At 38.4% G+C, this 20391-nt stretch overlaps 1 protein-coding gene across 5 annotated transcripts in view; it reads left to right on the forward strand.

Moving 5' to 3' along the window:
- The window catches only part of LRRC36 (leucine rich repeat containing 36), a 104458-nt gene that overhangs the window by 74485 nt on the left and 9582 nt on the right, over window positions 1-20391 (forward strand). For all 5 annotated transcript variants that reach the window (XM_077132725.1, XM_077132724.1, XM_077132726.1 and 2 more), the window contains 4 exons: window positions 10744-10871; window positions 12879-12930; window positions 15785-16225; window positions 18778-19067. In XM_077132725.1, the coding sequence (XP_076988840.1) occupies window positions 10744-10871; window positions 12879-12930; window positions 15785-16225; window positions 18778-19067 (911 nt within the window). The remainder of the gene's footprint in view (window positions 1-10743; window positions 10872-12878; window positions 12931-15784; window positions 16226-18777; window positions 19068-20391) is intronic.

The raw sequence follows: 20391 nt of genomic DNA on the forward strand, positions 1-20391 counted from the left end.
GTTCTATCCGCTGTTGTGAGTTGAATATTTTCTCTGCCTTCCCCTCTTTCTTCTCCTTCTGAGACTCCCGCAATGTATATATTGGTACGCTTGATGGTGTCCCACAAGTTCCTCAGGCTCTTTTCACTTTTCTTCATTCAGTCATATTTCTTCATAAGTCATAAGAACTTGTCTTATCTTCAAGTTCACTGATTCTTTCTTCTCCAATTCCAATCTGCTGTTGAAAACCCTTCAAGGGAATTTTAAATTTATTACTGTGGTCTTCGGCTCTGTTTGGCTCCTTTTCATAATTTCCATCTCTATATTGATATTCTCTTTGAGTTCATCTATCATTTTCCTGATTTCCATTAGCTCTTTGGGCATATTTATGACTATATTTTAAAAGTCTTTGTCTGATATGTCCCAGGTCTGTTCCTCCTCACTGATGGTTTCTAAGGCTTTCATTGTCTCCTATGCTGGTACCATTGTTTCCTGTTTCTTTGTATGTTTTGCAATCTTTTGTTGAAACTTGGACATTTCGATATTTTAATGGTTATCGCTGGAATTTATATTCCTAGGCATCTGTTCTTAAGCTGGTATCCAGCAACTATTATGACAGAGCATTCCTTGAATGCCAGGAGCTAACATAAGGGGGGAAAAGAAGGAAAAACACTTTCCCAGTCTTTGCAGATTGAACCTTGCAAGCACTCTCCTTCAGGCTTTATCCATACGATGAGTGTAGAGAATAGGCTCCAAACCAAAGCATAGGGGCCTGTCTGCTCCTTTCTGTGCTTAGTGTGTCTTGTTTTGGGCATGTACCTTTGGCCCTAGGAATTTCCCATTTACACAGATGCGAATGTCCCATTTTCCTCAGGAGACTGTTTCCTCAGGGTCTTAGGCACTGCACTATATATTATATAGTGCAGAGGGTTATCAGTATCCCTCGCCCCAGGCAGCCACCTGACTGCTCTCTTGTAGTGTTCTGTAGCAGTGTTCAGTGAGCTGCCTTCTACATGCAGGGCAAGTTCTGGCACGGTGAGTCCCTCAGGGCACCACCAGAGAGATTGGGCCAAACATACATGTTCCCATTATTTGCCCACGGGTTACTGTTCTCCCTTCAAAACTGGAGCCAGGTACCTGTGTACAAGAGCTAGGCCTGGCTCCACATTGCGCTGGTGAGAGGTGGGGGAGAGGGCCTTTAGGTCACCAAAAAGTAGTGGGAAAAGAGATCCCACTACTTTTAAGAAGGCTCCTTGATTCTGTGTTTGCCTCAGTACTGCAGTCTTTTAACTATTTTCTAGGGCTTTGAGAAGGATGTTTCTGCCAATTCATGCTGGTTGTTCAAAACATGGGGTGATGAGCCTTGAAGTGTCTCATTCTACCATTTTGATCTGAAAATGATTAGATTGACATGGTTTAGATTTTAAGAGTTTCACTTTGTAACATGAGTAGTATTTTATTTTCCTCATGTCTTATCTATTCACAAGAACATTTATTAAGAAGTACTTTTCATTTTTCCATAATAAAACATTTGAGGTCTTTCTCCCATTCTTGTCCTGTGCACCTTATTTCTCTTATCTCTTACATGTAATAGCTTTTATTAGTTTCTTGTATATGCTTTCAGTGTTTCTTTATGCAGATGCAAGTAAAAATGAACATTATGTTCTTTTCCTTCCTTTCTTATACACAAAACCACACACCACATACATACTTCTGTGCTTTGCTTTTCATATTGTGCCACCTTTTAGTCAAAACGGACTCAGAGATCTGGGGCTTTCCTTCTTCTCCTTCCAGTCTCTTTCTTCTCCTCCACGAGTGTCGCTGTTTTTTTTTTTTTTTTTTTTTCCTCCCCTCGTGCTTCTGGTCAGACTCAGGTTCTATCAGATCACTGAAGTCCTGTGTGTCCTTGGAGCTTCAGAGCCTGCAGCTCCGGAAGAACTTTCATTCCCTCAGGTCCTCGGGAGTGAAGCTTTACAAGACCACGCTTTCCTTTGCCGGGGTTGCGGGGTGGGGGTGGGGGGAACCACACACAAAAAAAGAGAAGTACTTTTCACAGTATTTTATGTTATAATTAGCCATAGTGAGATGATTATTTTCCTTGTTTTGGAAGTCTCAGTGCATATAAATCATGGGCACATGGATTGCTTTATTTCATTTTAAATATATTTCAAAATTGATGCAACTTTAATGTAAGCATTTTGGAAAATACTGCAATGCATGAAGAGCAACATTTTAATCACTTATAAGGAGATTTAAAGAGAATTACAGTCAATATTTTGGTATATAGTTTTCTAGTCTTTTTTCTAAGCACAAGCATTTATATATCCATTTCCAGACAGAGAAAGTTAAATTGAAGCATCATTTGACCGCCTCTTTTTGTATGAACTGAGTTAGATTTCATGTATGTAACAGTTTATCATTAGTACACACAAATTTCAGTCCATCAGTTATGATATTTTAAAGTGCACAATCTTGACTGAAAACAAACTTCTTTACTAGACAGAGGGCCCATGTGTAAAGGTTCTTGGAAGCTCCAGCTGCTGCTGAGATTTTTTTTTTTATATTAAATTTATTTTTCTACTTTGAAAGGTTAAAGAGCTTTGCTTTCCACTGAAAATTTCATTTTTGCTAGATCCCTGAGGAGTGTTGCCTGTAAGCACAGTTGGTAATGCAATATGATTTAAAGTGGTTATACCATGATAACAGTTGTGACACAGGCTTTATTTTCTGGACAGTTTTCTGGAGAACAGCTCTCAGTTGTTCACAACAATCCTTTCCCACCAGTCATTTAGAATAGGCAAGGAAACTCCGCTATCATGTATACCCCATCTATTCCTCCAATCACGTAATCTTTGACTGAGTTTCCTTTTTCTTTTCCCTTTACCCAAAATAAGGATACTTAGGTTATGTTTTCAGGCTCTCCTTTTCTTTTTTCTCTACACTTTGCCCCTTATTGATCTTATCTCTTTCCACAGCTTTATTTACTTGATGATTGTAGATGAGTTTTATAATATATTTGTCCAGCTTTAACAACCTGCATCAGTCTCTCACTGTACCAGTCCCCCATTTCTGTTGACCAACTAGTAATGTACATGTGGAATCACCACTGCTTATCTTTACAGCCCCCTCAAGCTAAAACATGTCAAAACAACAACAAATGAATCTCTTTCTTAAGCAGCACCAGGGTTTCCTTTCCATCACTATTACCATAACTCTCCCATTCCCTAAATTCAGATCATATTGGAGTTTGATGCTGTTGCTCCTCTTAATTGCAGTTGAATGTTCATATCCTACTACTGTATGATCCACAATTGCCAAGCCTTCCTTTCCATTTCCTAATAGTCTTTTAGCAGGGAGATCCCTCTTATGATCTCCTTTTTAAACAGATTGAAATTATGCAGTCTCTTAATGCTTAATAGCAATCATTTACTGAATGTAAACTCTGAACCAGGTGTTGTGCATTATCTATTTAATCCTCACAACAGCCTTGAAGGTAGTTAATTATTCTTGTTTTACAGGTGAGGAAACTGAGACCCAAAGTCTCAGTTTCCTCATCTGTAAAACAAGAGGTGAAAATCCTTTACAAGAGGTGAACTAACTTGCTCTGGTTATATAGTAAGTTGGCTGCAATTTGTCTCTTTAGCCTTAACCTGAAACCTTATCTCCTATTTCTCAACTACACATGTTCAGTGCTTGAATCAAACCAAACCACTCACTCCTCCACAAATAGTCCCTTCTCTGCACTTGAACTAATACTATTCCTTCTGATTGGAATGCTTTCGTCAAAATACTACCCTTTCTTTATGACACAGGTCAAAGTCCATCCTTCAGTCTTTTTGATTCCCTAACCAAATTTTTTTTCTTTCTTTCTTTCTTTTTTTTTTTTTGCCACTCCACATAACTTGTCTTCTGGAAAAAGAAAATGTACACGTTTCCTTACAGCATCATGAGGAAAGGACTCACAGAATTATTAGGAAAATGAGGCAAACATGAAAGAGCTAAGTAACACAATCCCAGGCAGTGTTATGTGTAAATGTTATAAACTCTGGTCCATCTGCCATCAAAGCCCTCTTAACCATTATACGATGATTCCTTCACTTCAAGTCCCTTCTTCCTTCAATTCATTTTTACACTTTGTTGCCAGATTAATTTTCTTAAAACATGGCTGTGATAATTATACTTCCTGGGTCAAAAATTTCCACGGCTACTATGGTGGTTTGAAATTGTAGTACCCCAGAAAATCATGTTTTGTTTTTTTTTAATTAATCCATTCTTAAGGGTGTAGACCCATTGTAAGTAGAATCTTTTGATGATGCTATTTAAGTTAAGGTGAAACCCACCTGATTCAGGGTGGGTCTTAATTTTCTTATTGGAGTCCTTTATGAACAAGATTAATAGAGAGGGAGAGAAAGAGAAAGCCACAGAAGCAAGAAGCTTAAAGCAATGAAACCCAGAAGAGAAGGGAGAGACCAAGCAGATGCTGCCATGTGCCTTGCTATGTGACAGAAGAGTCCGGAATTGCCAGCAGCTGGTTTTCAGGAAGAAAGCATCATCTTGATAAAGCCTAGATTTTGACATTTTCATGGCCTCAAAACTGTAAACTTGTAAGCGAATATATTCCCACTGTTAAAAGCAAGCCATTTTATGGTATCTGCTTTAGACAGGTTAGCAAACTAAAACAGCAACCACTTGCCTACTAAATTTAAGTCTGAATTCCTTAACCTGGCATAAAGCTCCCCCAAGCTTTGGCTGCAATTTGTCTCTTTAGCCTTAACCTGAAACCTTATCTCCTATTTCTCAACTACACATGTTCAGTGCTTGAATCAAACCAAACCACTCACTCCTCCACAAATAGTCCCTTCTCTGCACTTGAACTAATACTATTCCTTCTGATTGGAATGCTTTCGTCAAAATACTACCCTTTCTTTATGACACAGGTCAAAGTCCATCCTTCAGTCTTTTTGATTCCCTAACCAAATTTTTTTTCTTTCTTTCTTTCTTTTTTTTTTTTTGCCACTCCACATAACTTGTCTTCTGGAAAAAGAAAATGTACACGTTTCCTTACAGCATCATGAGGAAAGGACTCACAGAATTATTAGGAAAATGAGGCAAACATGAAAGAGCTAAGTAACACAATCCCAGGCAGTGTTATGTGTAAATGTCAAATGAATGATTTTCAATCAGTATTCTTCAAACTCAGAGCTGCGATTGGAGCTAAGGTGCTTGACTAAAGTCAAATTGTAAAGGGCCTCTGTAGTAAGTATTTTCACTTTATTCTCCTGAAAATGAGAGACAAGATTAAATGTGTGGTTTAAAGAAATAACTCAAACTAGGTTCACTTAGATGGGCAGTGTTCTAGTTTGCTAGCTGCTGGAATGCACCACATCAGAGACAGATAGGCTTTTAATAAAAGGGGATTTATTTCATTAGCTCTTCAGAGGAAAGGCAGCTAACTTTCAACTGAGGTTCTTTCTTATGTAGAAAGGCTCAGGGTGATCTCTGCTGGCCTTCTCTCCAGGCCTCTGGGTTCCAACATCTTTCCCCAGGGTGATTTCTTTCTGCATCTCCAAAGGCCTGGGCTGAGCTGCAAGTGCTGAGATGAGGTATGCTGAGCTGCTTGGGCTTTGCTGTGTTAAGCTCTCTCATTTAAGCACCAGCCAATTAAATCAAACATCATTCATTACAGCAGGCACGCCTCTTAGCCGACTGCAGATATAATGAGCAACAGATAAAATTCACACCATTGGCTCATGTCCACAGCAATATAACTAGGCATCTTCACCTGGTGAAGTTGACAACTGAATCTAACTACCACAGGCAGGAACTGGAGGCAGTAGTCCAGTGGGAGATAATGAGGATCTGTCTTGAACTAGGCTAATAGCAGTATAATTTCAAATGAGGAAGTACAGATTGATAAAATCTTTGAGATTATGAAAGGAAAACATAGAGACAAAAAATTAGGTATTTTTACTTGTAATGTTTTGCTAGGAAGCCCAAACTTAGAAGAATTGCATTTCTGAATAAAAATCAACCATATATTTAAGGGAGGGAAAATAGAGGTTACTAAAGTTACAGGCAGTAACAGCTCATGGAAAGAAAAAGAAGTCCACCAATATCCTTTCATGATTATCATATCGTCAGTGGTCACTACAGATGAATATTGCAAAAGTCAGGGATTAAGTTGTTTTCATTGGAGAGTTAGCAACTAAAAGGAAATGGCTCAAGACTTCATTTACTTGGGAGACTAATGCTGGGCAAATTATTTCTGCTTTAAAATTTTACTTCAAAATGTAAATTACTTCATTTTTCCTGATATAGTGTATGAGGTATTTAGACATAATGGCGATAGCATAAAATGTCAGTTTTTTCTTTTTCAAGAGTGATCCTCCATATTAGTTACAGACCCTTCCAATATCAAAAATTTAGAATTGCCATAGCCCAAGCAACCCTAAAGAGAGGGAAGGAAAAATCAAAGGTGATGGTGGAGTTACACATAGAAGATAGGATTTAACAAATGAATATGAATGCTGAATCATTAAATTGATATCTCTTTTAGTCTCCAGTATTTTAGAGCAGCTAGAAGTAAAAACCTAAAATTGTGAAATTGTAACTCATGTCAAAATCTGAAATATGTTCTACAACTTATGGTGGTGTTGTGCTTTGAAATTTATAGCTTTTTTGTATATATGCTATTTTTCACAAAAAAAAGGAAAAAATCTATTGTGATGATAAAAAAATATTTAAGCCCTCTAGCCTCCTATATTCTGGAGCTGTTAGAAGGAAAAGTCTGAAAAGATCGTATGGTAGCCCATGACAAACTCTGGAATCTGTCCTGTAGCCACTTGTTGAAGAGTGCTTTGAAAACTATTGCTTTTTTATTTCTTTGCTTTGTATATATGTTATACTATACAATAAAAAAAAGTTTTTTAAAAAAGTGATCCTACATCTTGGATATGACACTAAAAGCGAAGTGACAAAATAGATAAATTGGGCCTCATCAAATTAAAAACTTTTGTGCTTCAATGAAACTATCAAGAAAGTGAAAAGATAAGCCACAGAATAAGGGAAAATATTTGCAAATCCTCTCTCTCAAAAGGGTTTACTATCCAGAATATATAAAGAACTCTTACAACTCAACAATAAAAAGTCAAATAGCCCAATTTAAATATAGACAACAAATTTGAACGGACATTTCTCCCAAGAAGACGTACAAATGGCTAATAAGCACATGAAAAGATATTTAATATCATTAGTCATTAGAGAAGTGCAAATCAAAACCAGAATGAGATATCACTTTACACCCGCTAGGATGGCTATAATTATAAAAGATAGATATTAATAAGTATCGTCAGGGATTTGGAGAAATTGGGGCCCTTATACATTACTGTGGGAATGTAAAACTGTTCTACCACTCTGGAAAATAGTCTGGTGGTTCCTCAAAAAAAGATGATCAAGCAATTCCATTCATAAATATTTACCGAAAAGAATTGAAAACAGGGACTTGGACAGATACTTGTACACTAATGTTCATAGCAGCATGAGTCACAATAGCCAAAAGGTCCATCAACAGATGAATCGATACACAAGTGTGGTATATACAAACAGTGGCATGTATATACATATAATGGCATATTAAGCCATTAAAAGGAATGAATGGAATGATACAGGCTACAACATGGATGAAACTTGAACATTATGTTGAGTGAAATAAGCCATATAAAAAAGGACAAATATTGTATGATTTCACCTATATGAATAATCTAGAATAAGCAAATTCACAGAGACAGCAAGTAGATCAGAGGTTACTAAGGCCAAGAGGAGGGAGAGTGGAGAGTTATTGCTTAATGGATAGAGTTTCTGTTTGGGGTGATGAAAAAGTTTGGTAATGGATGGTGGTGATGGTAGTATAACATTGTGAATATAGTTAATACCATAGAATTGTATACTTAAAAGGGGTTATAATGGGAAGTTTTGTGTGAAACATGTTATTGCAATAAAGAAAATTTAAGAATATTATGCAGATAAAAAAAGGAATTGAGGTGCTGATACGTGTTACAACATGGATGAACCTTGAAAACATCATGCTAACCTAAAAGAAGCCAGGCACAAAAGACCGTATATTGTATGATTCCATTTATAAGAAATGTTGACAGTAGTCAAATCCATAGTAACAGAAAGTAGATTAGTGATTGCCAGGAATTGGTAGAAGGAAGGAGTTGAGAGTGACTGTTAATGAATATAGGGTTTCTTTTTGAGGTGTTAAAAATATTCTAGAATTAGATAATCACTAGATTTCTCTAATCATTGCACATCTTTGTGAATATACTGAAATCCCCTGAAGTTTTTCACTTTAAAATGGTGAGTTGTATGATATGTGAATTTTAGACACCTCCCACACACACACAAAAAAAGAGTAATCCTATAAAACTTTGTAATAGATTGGCATTTGGGATAAGTGAAAGTCAAAGAACAAGTTTCTAGTGTGGCAGATTGGGTAATTGATCATACCAGTCCTGTGGGAGGGGTTGGTGTGCAACAGGAGAAAATGACCAGAAGTGAAGATAATATGAGTATGATTTGAAAAATGCTGAATTTTTAATGATCTGTGGACGTTGTTTGGAACTGTTCAAGATATTTAGGTCTGGGTCTCCTAAGAAGAGAGGTCAGAGGTAAGAAATTCAGCTGAAACTAATCACAGTACTCAACAATGAGTTCAGACCAAGAAGGGTTTACTTACTTCAAGAGGTAAGTTGAAAGGGAAAAAAGCCTGTGATTCTGGAAAAAAACGTCATTGTGGTGGGAGGAAAACCAGAATGTAGCAGGTTCCTGAGCACCTAAGAGGTGTTGTTCTGCAAGGATAAAAGGAGATGAGAACCTGTTCTAGTTTGCCAGCTGCTGGAATGCAATATACCAGAAACGGAATGGCTTTTAAAAAGGGAAATTTAATAAATTGCTAGTTTACAGTTCTAAGGCCGAGAAAATGTCCCAATTAAAACAAGTCTATAGAAATGTCCAATCAAAGGTATCCATCCAGGGAAAGATACCTTGGTTCAAGAAGGCCAATGAAGTTCAGGGTTTCTCTCTCAAGTCAGAAGGCACTTGGCGAACACAGTCACAGTTTCTGCTTCGGCTGGAAGGGCACATGATGAACACGGTCAGGGTTCCTCTCTCATCTGGAAGGGCACATGGTGAACATGGCGTCATCTGCTAGCTTCTTCTCCCGGCTTCCTGTTTCATGAAGCTACCTGGGAGGCATTTTCCTTCTTCATTTCCAAAGGATGCTGGCTGGTGGACTTCTGCTTCTCGTGGGTATGTTGTTCTGCTCTGTATTTATCAAGATCCACCCAAATGGATGGTGACATGTCGTCACCTAATCCAGTTTAACAACCACTCTTGATTAAATCACATCTCCAGGGAGATGATCTGATTACAGTTTCAAACATACAGTATTGAATAGGGATTATTCTGCCTTTATGAAATGGGATTTAGATTAAAACATGGCCTTTCTAGGGAACATACATCCTTTCAAACCAGCACAGAACCCAAAGACACTATTATTAGCCATTTCTCTCAATCTCAATCTTTCACGCCATCCCCCTATCATTTTTTTTTTTTTTTGCTAAGAATCAGGTAACAATGAACAATTTCTCTCCACCTTGTTTCTTTCAATACTGCTGCCAGGATGGGGACAAGAGCACATAAAAGTTTGAGAGCTGATGCCTTTTACAGAAAAGTAGTTCCATCAAGTACAATAGTGGAGGAGCAGCTTGTATTTTAATAGGACATCTTAGTGCTGGAAGGCAACTCAGAAACATGAAATGTTTTAGAGCCTTAATGGACAGAGAAACTGGGTTCTCAAGAGACTTACTTAATCCACTCTGAATTCCCAGCTGAATTCAGAGTTTTCTGTTGCCAGAGCAAGCAGATGAGACCTAGTAAAAGAATAAATTATTTTACTAAGTCCCAAGTTTTTAACACTGTATTTTAACTGGTACTCAGCCCTGCTTGAAAAATCTCTCCAAACAAAAGCAAAACTTTTATTTTCATCCAACTTCCCCAGGAAGACCCCAAATTCAAGAATTCAACAGATAATAAGAATCAAGAACATAAAAAAGCTTGTACAAGTGTTACGATCTAATAGAATTCATAACTGGTTCTTTTTGGTAACAGTTTCTGGGTAACCACCACTAGGACACAGTTTTTTTGTTTGCTTGTTTTATTTCTAAAGTTGTTTCTCTAGTCATAGGCCAAATTCTGGGAGACCTAGGTTTTTAGCATTCTTCTCTATGAAACAGATCTTGATTATGCTTTGCTTTCTTACAGATGAAGAAATTGTGGCAGAAAGAGACTAGCTTGAAATGGACTGCTAATTTGAGCCCTGGAATAGGGCATGCCCCCCTGTACCTTGAAATTCTTGACTCGGTGTAAAAATTAATCATTTATTCTCCTAGGAAGTGTGCAAAATATTTGCCTTTCTCTTAATCTTTATTGAACAATTCATACTTTAGGAAGCCCTTTCATATCTATTATCTTGTCTTAACCTCACCTCACCCCTAAGAGATAGGCAGTTTAGGTTTTATCGTCACTGTTTTACAAATCAAGTGACAGATTCAAAGAGATTAAGCAATTTGCCCAAGGTTTCCAAGTGGTGGCACCAGAACTGGATCTCAATCTTGTGACTTTCTTTCCAGTATCTTTCTATAAGACATGACTGCCTTTGAAGTCTGATCAGTGCTTCATTATATACCTTTTCTTTTGATACAGACTCAAACAAAGGACTTTTTATTCCCCTCTCCAACCGGGAAATAAAGGATTCCCTGATGAATACTTCTGCAACCCAGGGCAACAGTACACCAGATCAGAAATTAGATACTTTCCCACTGGGAACACAGGTAATGTATTCACTTTCCTGCTGATCTATTTTCTAGTCAATGATTAATAGTAGTAATTCAATGGGTTCTCCCAATGATTTATGAAGGCTTAAAAGAACTTGTTTGATGAAGTATTTTACATCTTTTTTTAGGAAAGGGCAGCAACAGAATGCAGAGTATCTTCTCCATTAATTTCAGTCTCCCCTTTCCCTCTCTCCCCTACTGTTATCAAAAGTGTATTTATACATGTTGTTAGGTTTTAAACCGTAACGACTGAAAAATCAGAGAAACTGAGTCGGAGTTTAAAAAAGTTTATTGTCCGAGGCGAGGTTCCCGGCCCGGGTGCTCATGGTGCGGGCGGGGGAAGTCGCGCCCCTCTGGGGGCGGTGGAGCTAGACATAGGCTAGCTAGTGGGGGTGCTGAGGATGCCTACGGGGCCTCCTGTGGTTAGGAGTTTCGCGCGCTTTAGGGCGGGGGGCATAGCTACGGGCCTTGGCTGGGGGGGCATAACTATGGGCCGTGTGCAGTGGGGGGGGGGGGGGTGTCCTTTGTTTGTCAGGGCAGGTCCTGATTGGCTGACTTTGAACAGCTGTATGCCCGGATGTTCACGGGTTTTAGCTCGGGTAGGGGCCTTCCAGCCAGAGGCTACCGGGCCAGGCCTTACACATGTAACTATAGCACATTTTGTGCCAAGTATTTTGGCCCTCAAACAGAGATGCAACTCTTACAGTCCTTGGCCAGTTTCAAAATTTCTCCTCTCTACCCAATATCTCCTCCTCCTGTTGCCTTGCCGCCTACATTTTCTACCTCTGTCTTTAAGTTAACAAAACTTGCCTATCGGGGGGCTTCCTTAATGGAACAGAAAAAAAAAGGTTAAAGGGTAAAGATAGCATAGAAAATATGGGCAGTAGGGAGGAAGAAAGTTTTTAGTGAAAATATTAGTAGGAAAGGGGATTTAGGCACTATATAAGAATTACCATATGAGTATGAGTGAATGTGATATAAGTAAAAGAATTGACTACTTTATATTCAACTTCTCCCTTCATCTACTTTTTCTTTGATAAGCAATGAAATTGTTGAAAAGTAGTCAGCTAGAAGGAGAGAAAAAAGAAGCAAAGCCTCTGATTAATCCACGATTTGGGTAATCAACACTGTACTAATACAAAGTTAATTAGAACTTTTTTCAGTTTGAGTATATGATACCTTCATCTTATAAAAAGACATTAGCATTTAATTGGTTTCTTTGTCTTTGGAGATTCTACTTGATGTCTTTGAAATGATTTCAGTGGAAATGAAGACAAAGGATACTCCGATCTATAGTTTAAAGTTAAATAGCACGTCTTAGATCAAAATAGAAAACAAACAAAAAACAACTCTGAAATTTCTTCTTGAAGTGAAAGAAAAGAGGAAATTGAATAGCATGCCTGTGTATCATTTCAGTTTAAGAAATAAGGAAGTGGGCTATCTTTTTCTGTGTGACTACCAAAAAGATACTGAATACTTTAACATTAAGAAAAAGAAAAAAAAAAACCTAGAGGCTTTCAATTTTCCCTCAGATTATGTCTCAGATTAATTTTCAGCCAATTAAAAACTCTCTTAATAGCTTCTATAGTCGACACCTCAGCTTTACCAGAGGGTAAAAAATGTATGGGAGTAAGAAAAAAAAAAACATATAGGAGTCCTCTAAACAATTAAAATAGTGGGGGAAGGTGGCTCATCTACTCCTATGCTGAGCTATCTAAAGCAGAGGAAGTATAGTATTTCATTGTTTAGAATGTTCGTTACCTTCTGAGGATATTTTGTATTTTCATTGTGTCCTTACCTGCTCCAAAGCAACTTTGGGAATTTTCCTGTGTTGTGGCAGTTATATAGACTTAGTTCTGGATCTTAGCTTGCAGGTCTGTTCCCCTAGCTTGCAGTGATGGGCTCCATCACTAGTAGGAAAGGATTCTGAACCCCTGGTCTAGTAAGCTCCTGTTTGAATGCCCATGAACTCCTTTCTACCTAAACTTTCAAACTTTTCTTTAGATGCAGGAAGTAGCAAGAAGGGAGATGTCAAGTGACAATCACCAGGAAGATGGTAAATATTTTATTTTTTCCCTGTACTATTCAGAGAAATCTAGATGTGCTGGGATTTGGTAAAAGGAAATGAAGATTCTGGGCCCTATTTGGTCAACTGTTTTCTGCTTTCATGAAGGACTGCTTTGGATATTTAGTGACTTGAGGCTTTTCTGTTTTTCTGGCTCCCTTTGTTTTTGACTTTTTGTGTTTGCTGACTATTACACATTTCCATTTCTTATCTTTCTTGCCTTCTTTTGGATTTATTATTTTTAGTTCACCCATTTTTAACCCTCTACTGGTTTGAAAGTTACTTATACACTGTTACTATACTTTTAGCATTATTCCAAAAACTACAATGTGTGCTTATATAATTTTAAAAGTAATCAATACCTTAACTCTTCTATTGAATAATGCAAAGGTTTTAGAGCACTGTACTCTATTTAACCCTTCTGGTTTATATACTATTATTGTGGAATTAAATCCTCTCTATGTTTAAAAAGCCCTGAAGATATTATTTTTAATACAGTCGCTGTTCATTTACCACTTTATTTGCTCTTATTTCTTTTTTTTCATTGCTTGCTTTCTTTCTGATGCCATTTTCCTCCTGCTTATAGTGTATCCTTTAGAACTTCCTTTAGTGTGGGTCTACTGGTGAGGAATTCTTCCCATTTTTGTTTGTCTGAAAGTGCCTGTATTTTATCATCATTCTTTTTTCCCCATTGTCATTGTTGAAGAAAATGTTTGCTGAGTATTCTGGGCTTCTGTGGTTGCTTTTGAGAAGTCACCTGGAAGCTCGTTACTCCTTCAAGAATGATCCTTCTTTTCTCTGGCTGCTTTTGAGATTTTTCAATTGTCTTTGGTGTTTTGCAGTTTCAGTTTGAGGTATGGATTTCTTTATATTTATCCTGCTTGGTATATGTCCTGCTTCTTGAAACTGAATTGTATCTTTTGTTTGTTCTGGAAAATGCTTCAAATATCGTGTCCCGTTTTTTCTCTCTCTTCTTCTTCTATGTCTTTGTCTCTTATTCTGTCTTTTATAGTTTTCTTTTCTTTTTTTTTTTTATCTTGTCTTCATTCTGAATAATTGCATTCTACAATTTACCGACTTCTTCAGCTGTCTCTAATTAGCTGTTAAGCTTGTCTTTACTTTCATGGTGTATTTTCCAGTTCTAGATGTTTGATTTGGTTCTTCTTTCAAACCTGCTGGGTCATTTTTTACGAGTTTTTTGTTTGTTTGTTTGTTTGTTTTGTTTTTTGGCATGGGCAGGCACCAGGAATCGAACCTGGGTCTCTGGCATGGTGGGCGACAGTTCTAACCTGCTGAGCCACTGTGGCCCGCCCTGGGTCATTTTTTATAGGCAGAAAATTTCCAACTTATTTCATCTTCCTTTAAACATAATAGTTGTTTAATAGGCTGTGTTTGTTAATTCCAATATCTGGTATTTTTGTGGGTCTGTGTATGTTGTCTGTTTTTTTTGCTGGTTCTCATTCATGTTGTCTTGTTCCATTTTTTTTGCTTTGTTTTGGGTTTGGCTGTTTGCTGGTCATTATATTTGAAAAATTATTTGTAGGAATAATTTAAAGTCGTGCATGAGGATGTTTCCAGAACAGATTTTCATTTGCTTCTACTAGGTGCCTGGGGGACTATCAGTCTAAGATCACCTTAATTCAAGTTCAAGGTTTGAGGTTCCCTGGACCAGCCAGATGATGAAAACCCGGGATACTACTTGTACAAGGGCTGGTTTATTTCCAGTTTTCCTCTACTCTTAAGGTTGCATCTTTTTCAGCCTTTCATCTTAATATGTGTGAGAGGGTGTGTGTGTCACACTCCTTTCTTTAGATGGACCCTGGACTTTGACTTCTCTCTGTCCGTGTCACTCTAAGAGACAAAAGTAATTTTGAGTGCTAGACTTACCTATTTGGATTCTTGCTATTTCTTAGATTTTGGCCTGGAAATGCCTCACTATCTTTTTAGCCCCTTTGTCTTCAGCAGGTGGGATATTCTCAATTATCTAATTTGTCATTACTTGACATTGAAGTCCCTTCTTCTTAAAGACTTTTTGTTATCTAAAGATATTGGTCTACATCCTTCCTCCCAGTGTATGTGCTAACTCAAGCATATATGAACATTAATATTCGTATAGATCCTTATGAGTTAAAATGTACTTGGTTTCACTTTATTTTATGCGACTAACTCAGTTATAGTGTTTTTTGAAGAAAGTTCTTCAAGCATGTAAAGCTCAGAAGTACCACAGAACCTTCTCTCTTTGTTTGCTGCTCTACTTGCCTACTTTGGGGCTTTTTGGTGATGGTAGATCCAAACTGTCTGAAAGAGGTGCTTTATAACTGGGTCAGTATGTAGGCCAGGGCTTTTCATGGATTTTACATTTCCTGCCATTTGGCTTAAGATAGGGTTCCCAAGGAGTGAAACTTAGAATTTCTAGGTGGGAGTTGGGGGCAGGAGTGGGCTTAAACTTTATTGCAAGGAATCTGTGAAATCATAGACCCACCAATTATTGTCTATGACTGAATACATAAAATCACAACTATTGTTAGATGGGGGTACAACAAAGTTTTTATATTAAAATGGTGCCTAGGAAACTTGGACAACACAGTTTTAGGAGGGAATTTCTAGGGGATTAAATTGATATGAAATTTGTCTCTATAATGTTATAGATCCTTTACTGTATGCACAAATGTTCCACATGATTGTTGTTGTTCCATATGGAAGTCCTTTCATCACTTTATGCTACCATTTACCAAAATTCTAACTTTTGCTTGTAGACAAAGAATATGTCCGGTGAACAGAGGTACCCCAGCTGGGCCAAGAAGAATTCTCATTGTGTTTTGTTTTTTCTTTCCTTGGTGGTTAGAATTCAGACGCTACTCACCTCGTCAGTCCACAGTCCGATCCCCAGAGAAGATAGCTAGAGAAGGGTACCGGGTATCTTTTTTGGATAGTAAGTCTTCAGGTTCTTCTCCAGAAAAGGACTTGATACAAAAACCTGATACTTATCAGCTTACTCAGGACGCCTCACCGGGCAAGCGCTTGGATGTGGGGGACTCTAGCCAGATCCATCCCTATCAGTTGCCTTCAGATGTTGGTCTGGAAAATTATGATTGTCATTATCCTCAAACACTTTCCCTGCATGGAAGTCTTGGTAAAAGACCTCAGAGAAACAAGAACTACCGAGATTATAGCATAAAGCCTTCAAATGACATGAAAGTCACCACATCCCATTCCTGTGGAGACATACTGACTTCTCTGTCTAACCCTGACTCTAGCACCGGAAGGCTTTTGAAACTTAGCTCAGGTAATACCTTTCTTTCAATATACAGGTCTTTTTCATAGGCTTGGAGATAGAACATATAACTGGAAAGTTTGGAATGAGCCTTTCTTAAATTGTATTAGCATTTTTAAACTTGCATTTCAGGGTCACCAGTGGCCCATGGAACTTTCAGGAACCTGCAGTGTATGGATATAACATGATCAATATATGTAAGGAAACTTGTAGCAATAAGCTTCATAGTTACATGTTATTTTAGTTAAATAGCATCCTGGGATTTATTTCTAGCATCATCTAGTGTTCTCTGGCCATAGTCACTTCTATTCTGGATTGCTTTCAGAAGAAACTTGTTGCAGGGTAAATGATAGAGACAACTCGAATTATTTATTAATTCATTTGACAAAACCTATTGAACACATATTGTTTGCCTGCTGTGTGCCAGGCACATGGATATGACATGATCAGATAAAATAAACTATCTACTTTCATGAACCCTACATTTTAGTAGGGTAAGATAAATCACAAACAAATTAACATATAAAAACATGTCAGGTTATAAGTGCTGTGAAGAAAAAGAACATATGGGTATAAAGTGTAATAAGGAGGTAATATTTTATATAGAATGGTCAGGGGAAGCTTTTCTGATGAAGCATTATAAAAATAGCTAGTGTAATGAAGTAAAGAATATAAGCCGTGTAGATAACGGGGTAAAAAACTTTCTAGACAAGGGAAATAATAAGTTCAAAGTTCCTGAAGCTGGAACATATGTGGTAAGCTCAAGGAACAACGAAGAAGCCAGTCCAGCCGCAGCAGAGAGCAAGGATACAGGTGAAGTCAGAGAGATAGCCAGTCATTTGTTCTAGGTGAAATTGGAAGCCATTAGAGGGTTTGTAGCAAGGGAGTGATGAGAGCTGACTTAAGAATTACTTTGGCTCCAAGGTGGAGAATAGGCTATGGAGAGCAAGGGTAGAAACAAGAAAACAATTTAAGAGGTTAGAATTCACATAAGATAGTAGTGGACGTGGTAAGAAGTGGTCAGAGACTGATTGTGTTCTGAAGGTACCCCACAGTTTGCTGATGGGTTGCGGAAAAAGTGTGAGAGAAAGAGGTTCAAGGATTGACTCCAAGGCTTTGAGTATAAATAACTGGAAGAATGGAATTATAATTTACTAAGATGGAAAAGACAAGAGGAGCCAGTTTAAGGGTAATTATTGAGAGTTTGGTTTTAAGCATGTTAAGTTTGAGGTGCCTATTGAAACAGAAATACTGGGCAGTGCGACGGTAGCTCAGCAGGCAAAATTCTTGCCTGCCACGCCAGAGACCCAGGTTCGATTCCCAGTGCCTGCCCATGCAAAAAAAAAAAGACAACAGAAATACCAATTTGGTAACTAGTCTAGATTTCAGGGGAGAAGTGGGGACTAGAAATATAAATTTGGAAATTACAAGCGTAAGGATGGCATTAAAGCTGCAGGACTGGATGAGGTCTCACATAGGGAATGAGTAGAGATAGAACGAAGATCTGAGGACTAAGCCCAGGCCTTCCAGCAATTAGGTATTGAGTGGATGAAGAGAAACCAGCATAGGGACCAAGAAAAAAAGCAGCTAGTAAGGTAGGAGAAGAAAAAGCCCCAAGGGGGTGGTATCCTAGAAACCTAGTGAAAAATGTGTTACAAGGAGAGTGATCAATACTGTGTCAGATGCTTCTGAAAGAGTGGAGGTGAGTTTGGGACTGAGAAACGATTGTGATATTTGGCAACACAGAAAACATTAGTGAGCATCTTCAGGGCAGGTGTGGGAATAGAAGCCTCCAATTCAAGAGAGAATTGGAGGAGAGGCCATAGTTAACATACAACCCCTTCAAGGAGTTTTGCTGTACAGAGGAACAGAGAAATGGAACTGTAAAAGGTATGGAGTCAAGGAGATCCACTAATGATGCAGGAGAGAGAAAGGACAACTACAGGAAAAAATCCTTGGGTATGCCGGGGAAGATGGAATCCAGCCCACCAGTGGAGAGGTCAGCCTTAGACAGAAGCACACAGTTCATCTATTGTAATGAGAAAGAAGACAGAGGGTTTATCGGTACAAATTCAGGTCAGTTGGCAGATTGTGATGAGATCATATAGACATTCTTTTTGCGTGCCTATTTTCTCGGTGAAATAAAGGAGGTCAACAACTGAGAGTAAGAAGGGAAGGTATTGGAAGTTTGAAAAGAAGTGTGAACTATTTGTCCCAAAGAATAAAACAGTAGATTGTCCAGAGAAATAAACTAGGGTAGCTGGGCAGTACTAAGGGCCCAGTAAAACAGTAGCCATGAATTTAAAGTGAGGATGGTCAAAACAGAATCATGTTGTTCTCCAGCAACATCTGCTGCTCTCCTATAAGCTTGGAGTAGATGGACAGTTGGACTGGACCAGAATCGAGGTTTTCTCAGCTGGAGGGAGAGAAAAATGGTCCAGGGAGTTGAGGGTGTATGCTAGGGGTGATTATTATGGCCCTTGGACTCTAGGCTGGGTGAGGAAGAAAGTGAGATATGAAATAGTGGACAGGCAGGTTAATTTCCCAGCCTGTTTTCTCCACAGATCTGTATGCCACTACCCATTTCAACAGTGACCCTGCTTTGCTGGTGGATGTAGAGCAGCAGTTATCCACCAGCCTCGGCGACCTAACACCAGCACATGGTTCTTTGCCAAACAACTCTGTCCTGGGAAACTCTCTGCGGACACTGCTGTTGCCATCTGGGACATCAGAAGACAGAGAGATTTTGACCAAGACATCATTAAGCCCATCAAAGAGAGGATTCAAACGGAAGGACAATATCCTTGCTAGTCTGAACCCAAAGCATGGTTTTAGGGATGCTACAGGCAGTGAGGCAAGTGTTGGATTATTTGTGCTTGTGAAAGGAACACATCAGGTCCAAGACAAGAATGGGATGCTGTTGGGGCTGGCAGTGGTTCTGGAGCAGAGTGCTGTAAATTCAAAGGGATTTTCAGAGGTCAAGAGTCAACCCTGCCAGGCCAAAGCCTATGACTCATCTGCCTTTAGGAAAGTGATTCCCCCTCTGCCACCCTTTTCTCATCTCTGTCTATCCCTGATCTACTTCCAGAGCATAAACATGGTGGGATAGTCCTTTGATAATAAGTGCCAGATAACAGTTTACCAATAGGAAGGAATGCAGAAGTTGCAGGGGTCTCAGGTTTGACTGAAAATTGATCTCTGTATCATTAATGTTTATAATTTCATCACGTTTGCACATTTGTTTCTGCAAAAAATTACTAGCTTGCTTTCTTATAAAAGTATTGCTATTCTGTTAGAAAGTAATCTTATTCTAATTTTTTCCCAAAGCAGTAGCAAGCAGATGAATTAGATTATCCAAGAGATTTTTAGCTGAGAGTGGTTCCAAGAAGGAACAAAAAATTGAGAACCATTGCCACACAGACCACGTAGTTTGATAATACTGTGCAATACAGCCTCATTATTATTCATTTCTCACTAACTGACAATTTTTGTTAATTCAAAAACTGTCTACTTTTTCTGATTCAAAAGTATCTTCAAGTAACGGGTACTGTAACTAAATTGTAAATGTTGGGCATTTATATATTTGAAACATTAGTATTAGTATGAGCTGTTTGCTAGCTTTTGTCCCTGCCTTTGTGTACATTTCTCCGGGAAGAAGGTCTCTCTCTCTCCTGTTTGTATCCGTTTAAATATTAGTCTCCAGGCCCTATTCCCACCGTGATGTCTTCTTCTCTCCAGGTAGAGGAACCCTTCTCTTCCCTTGCACTGTCCATGAACCTTTCTCATGAACCATTTGTCATTTAATCATGTACTGCCCATGAAGGAAGTGAAGAGGTTTGGTCCAAAACAACTGTTTCCAAGCATTTATTTGTCAGTGGTGCAAATCTTTTGGGGGAATGGGCTTCCAGCTTTTTAAAAATATAATTTTTTCTTTAAACATCGTTTGTTCGGTTTTCAGAACTTTGGAAGCACAGGTATGGGTTGGGCGTGGTTATGATTTCTGTGCATCAAAGGGGACAGTTTGTAACACTTAGCTTTTTGGTCTCTTTTTTCCCCCCATTTTCAGTCACTGATGCCTAGTTTACCAGACAAGAGAACTGTGTGTTAATGTATTTAGGGTGAAAGGTACTATTCTAGTTTCTTAGCTGCCAGAATGCAATATACCAGAAACAGAATTG

The sequence above is a fragment of the Tamandua tetradactyla genome, chromosome 16, assembly GCF_023851605.1.
Source record: "Tamandua tetradactyla isolate mTamTet1 chromosome 16, mTamTet1.pri, whole genome shotgun sequence".
Taxonomy (NCBI): domain Eukaryota; kingdom Metazoa; phylum Chordata; class Mammalia; order Pilosa; family Myrmecophagidae; genus Tamandua; species Tamandua tetradactyla.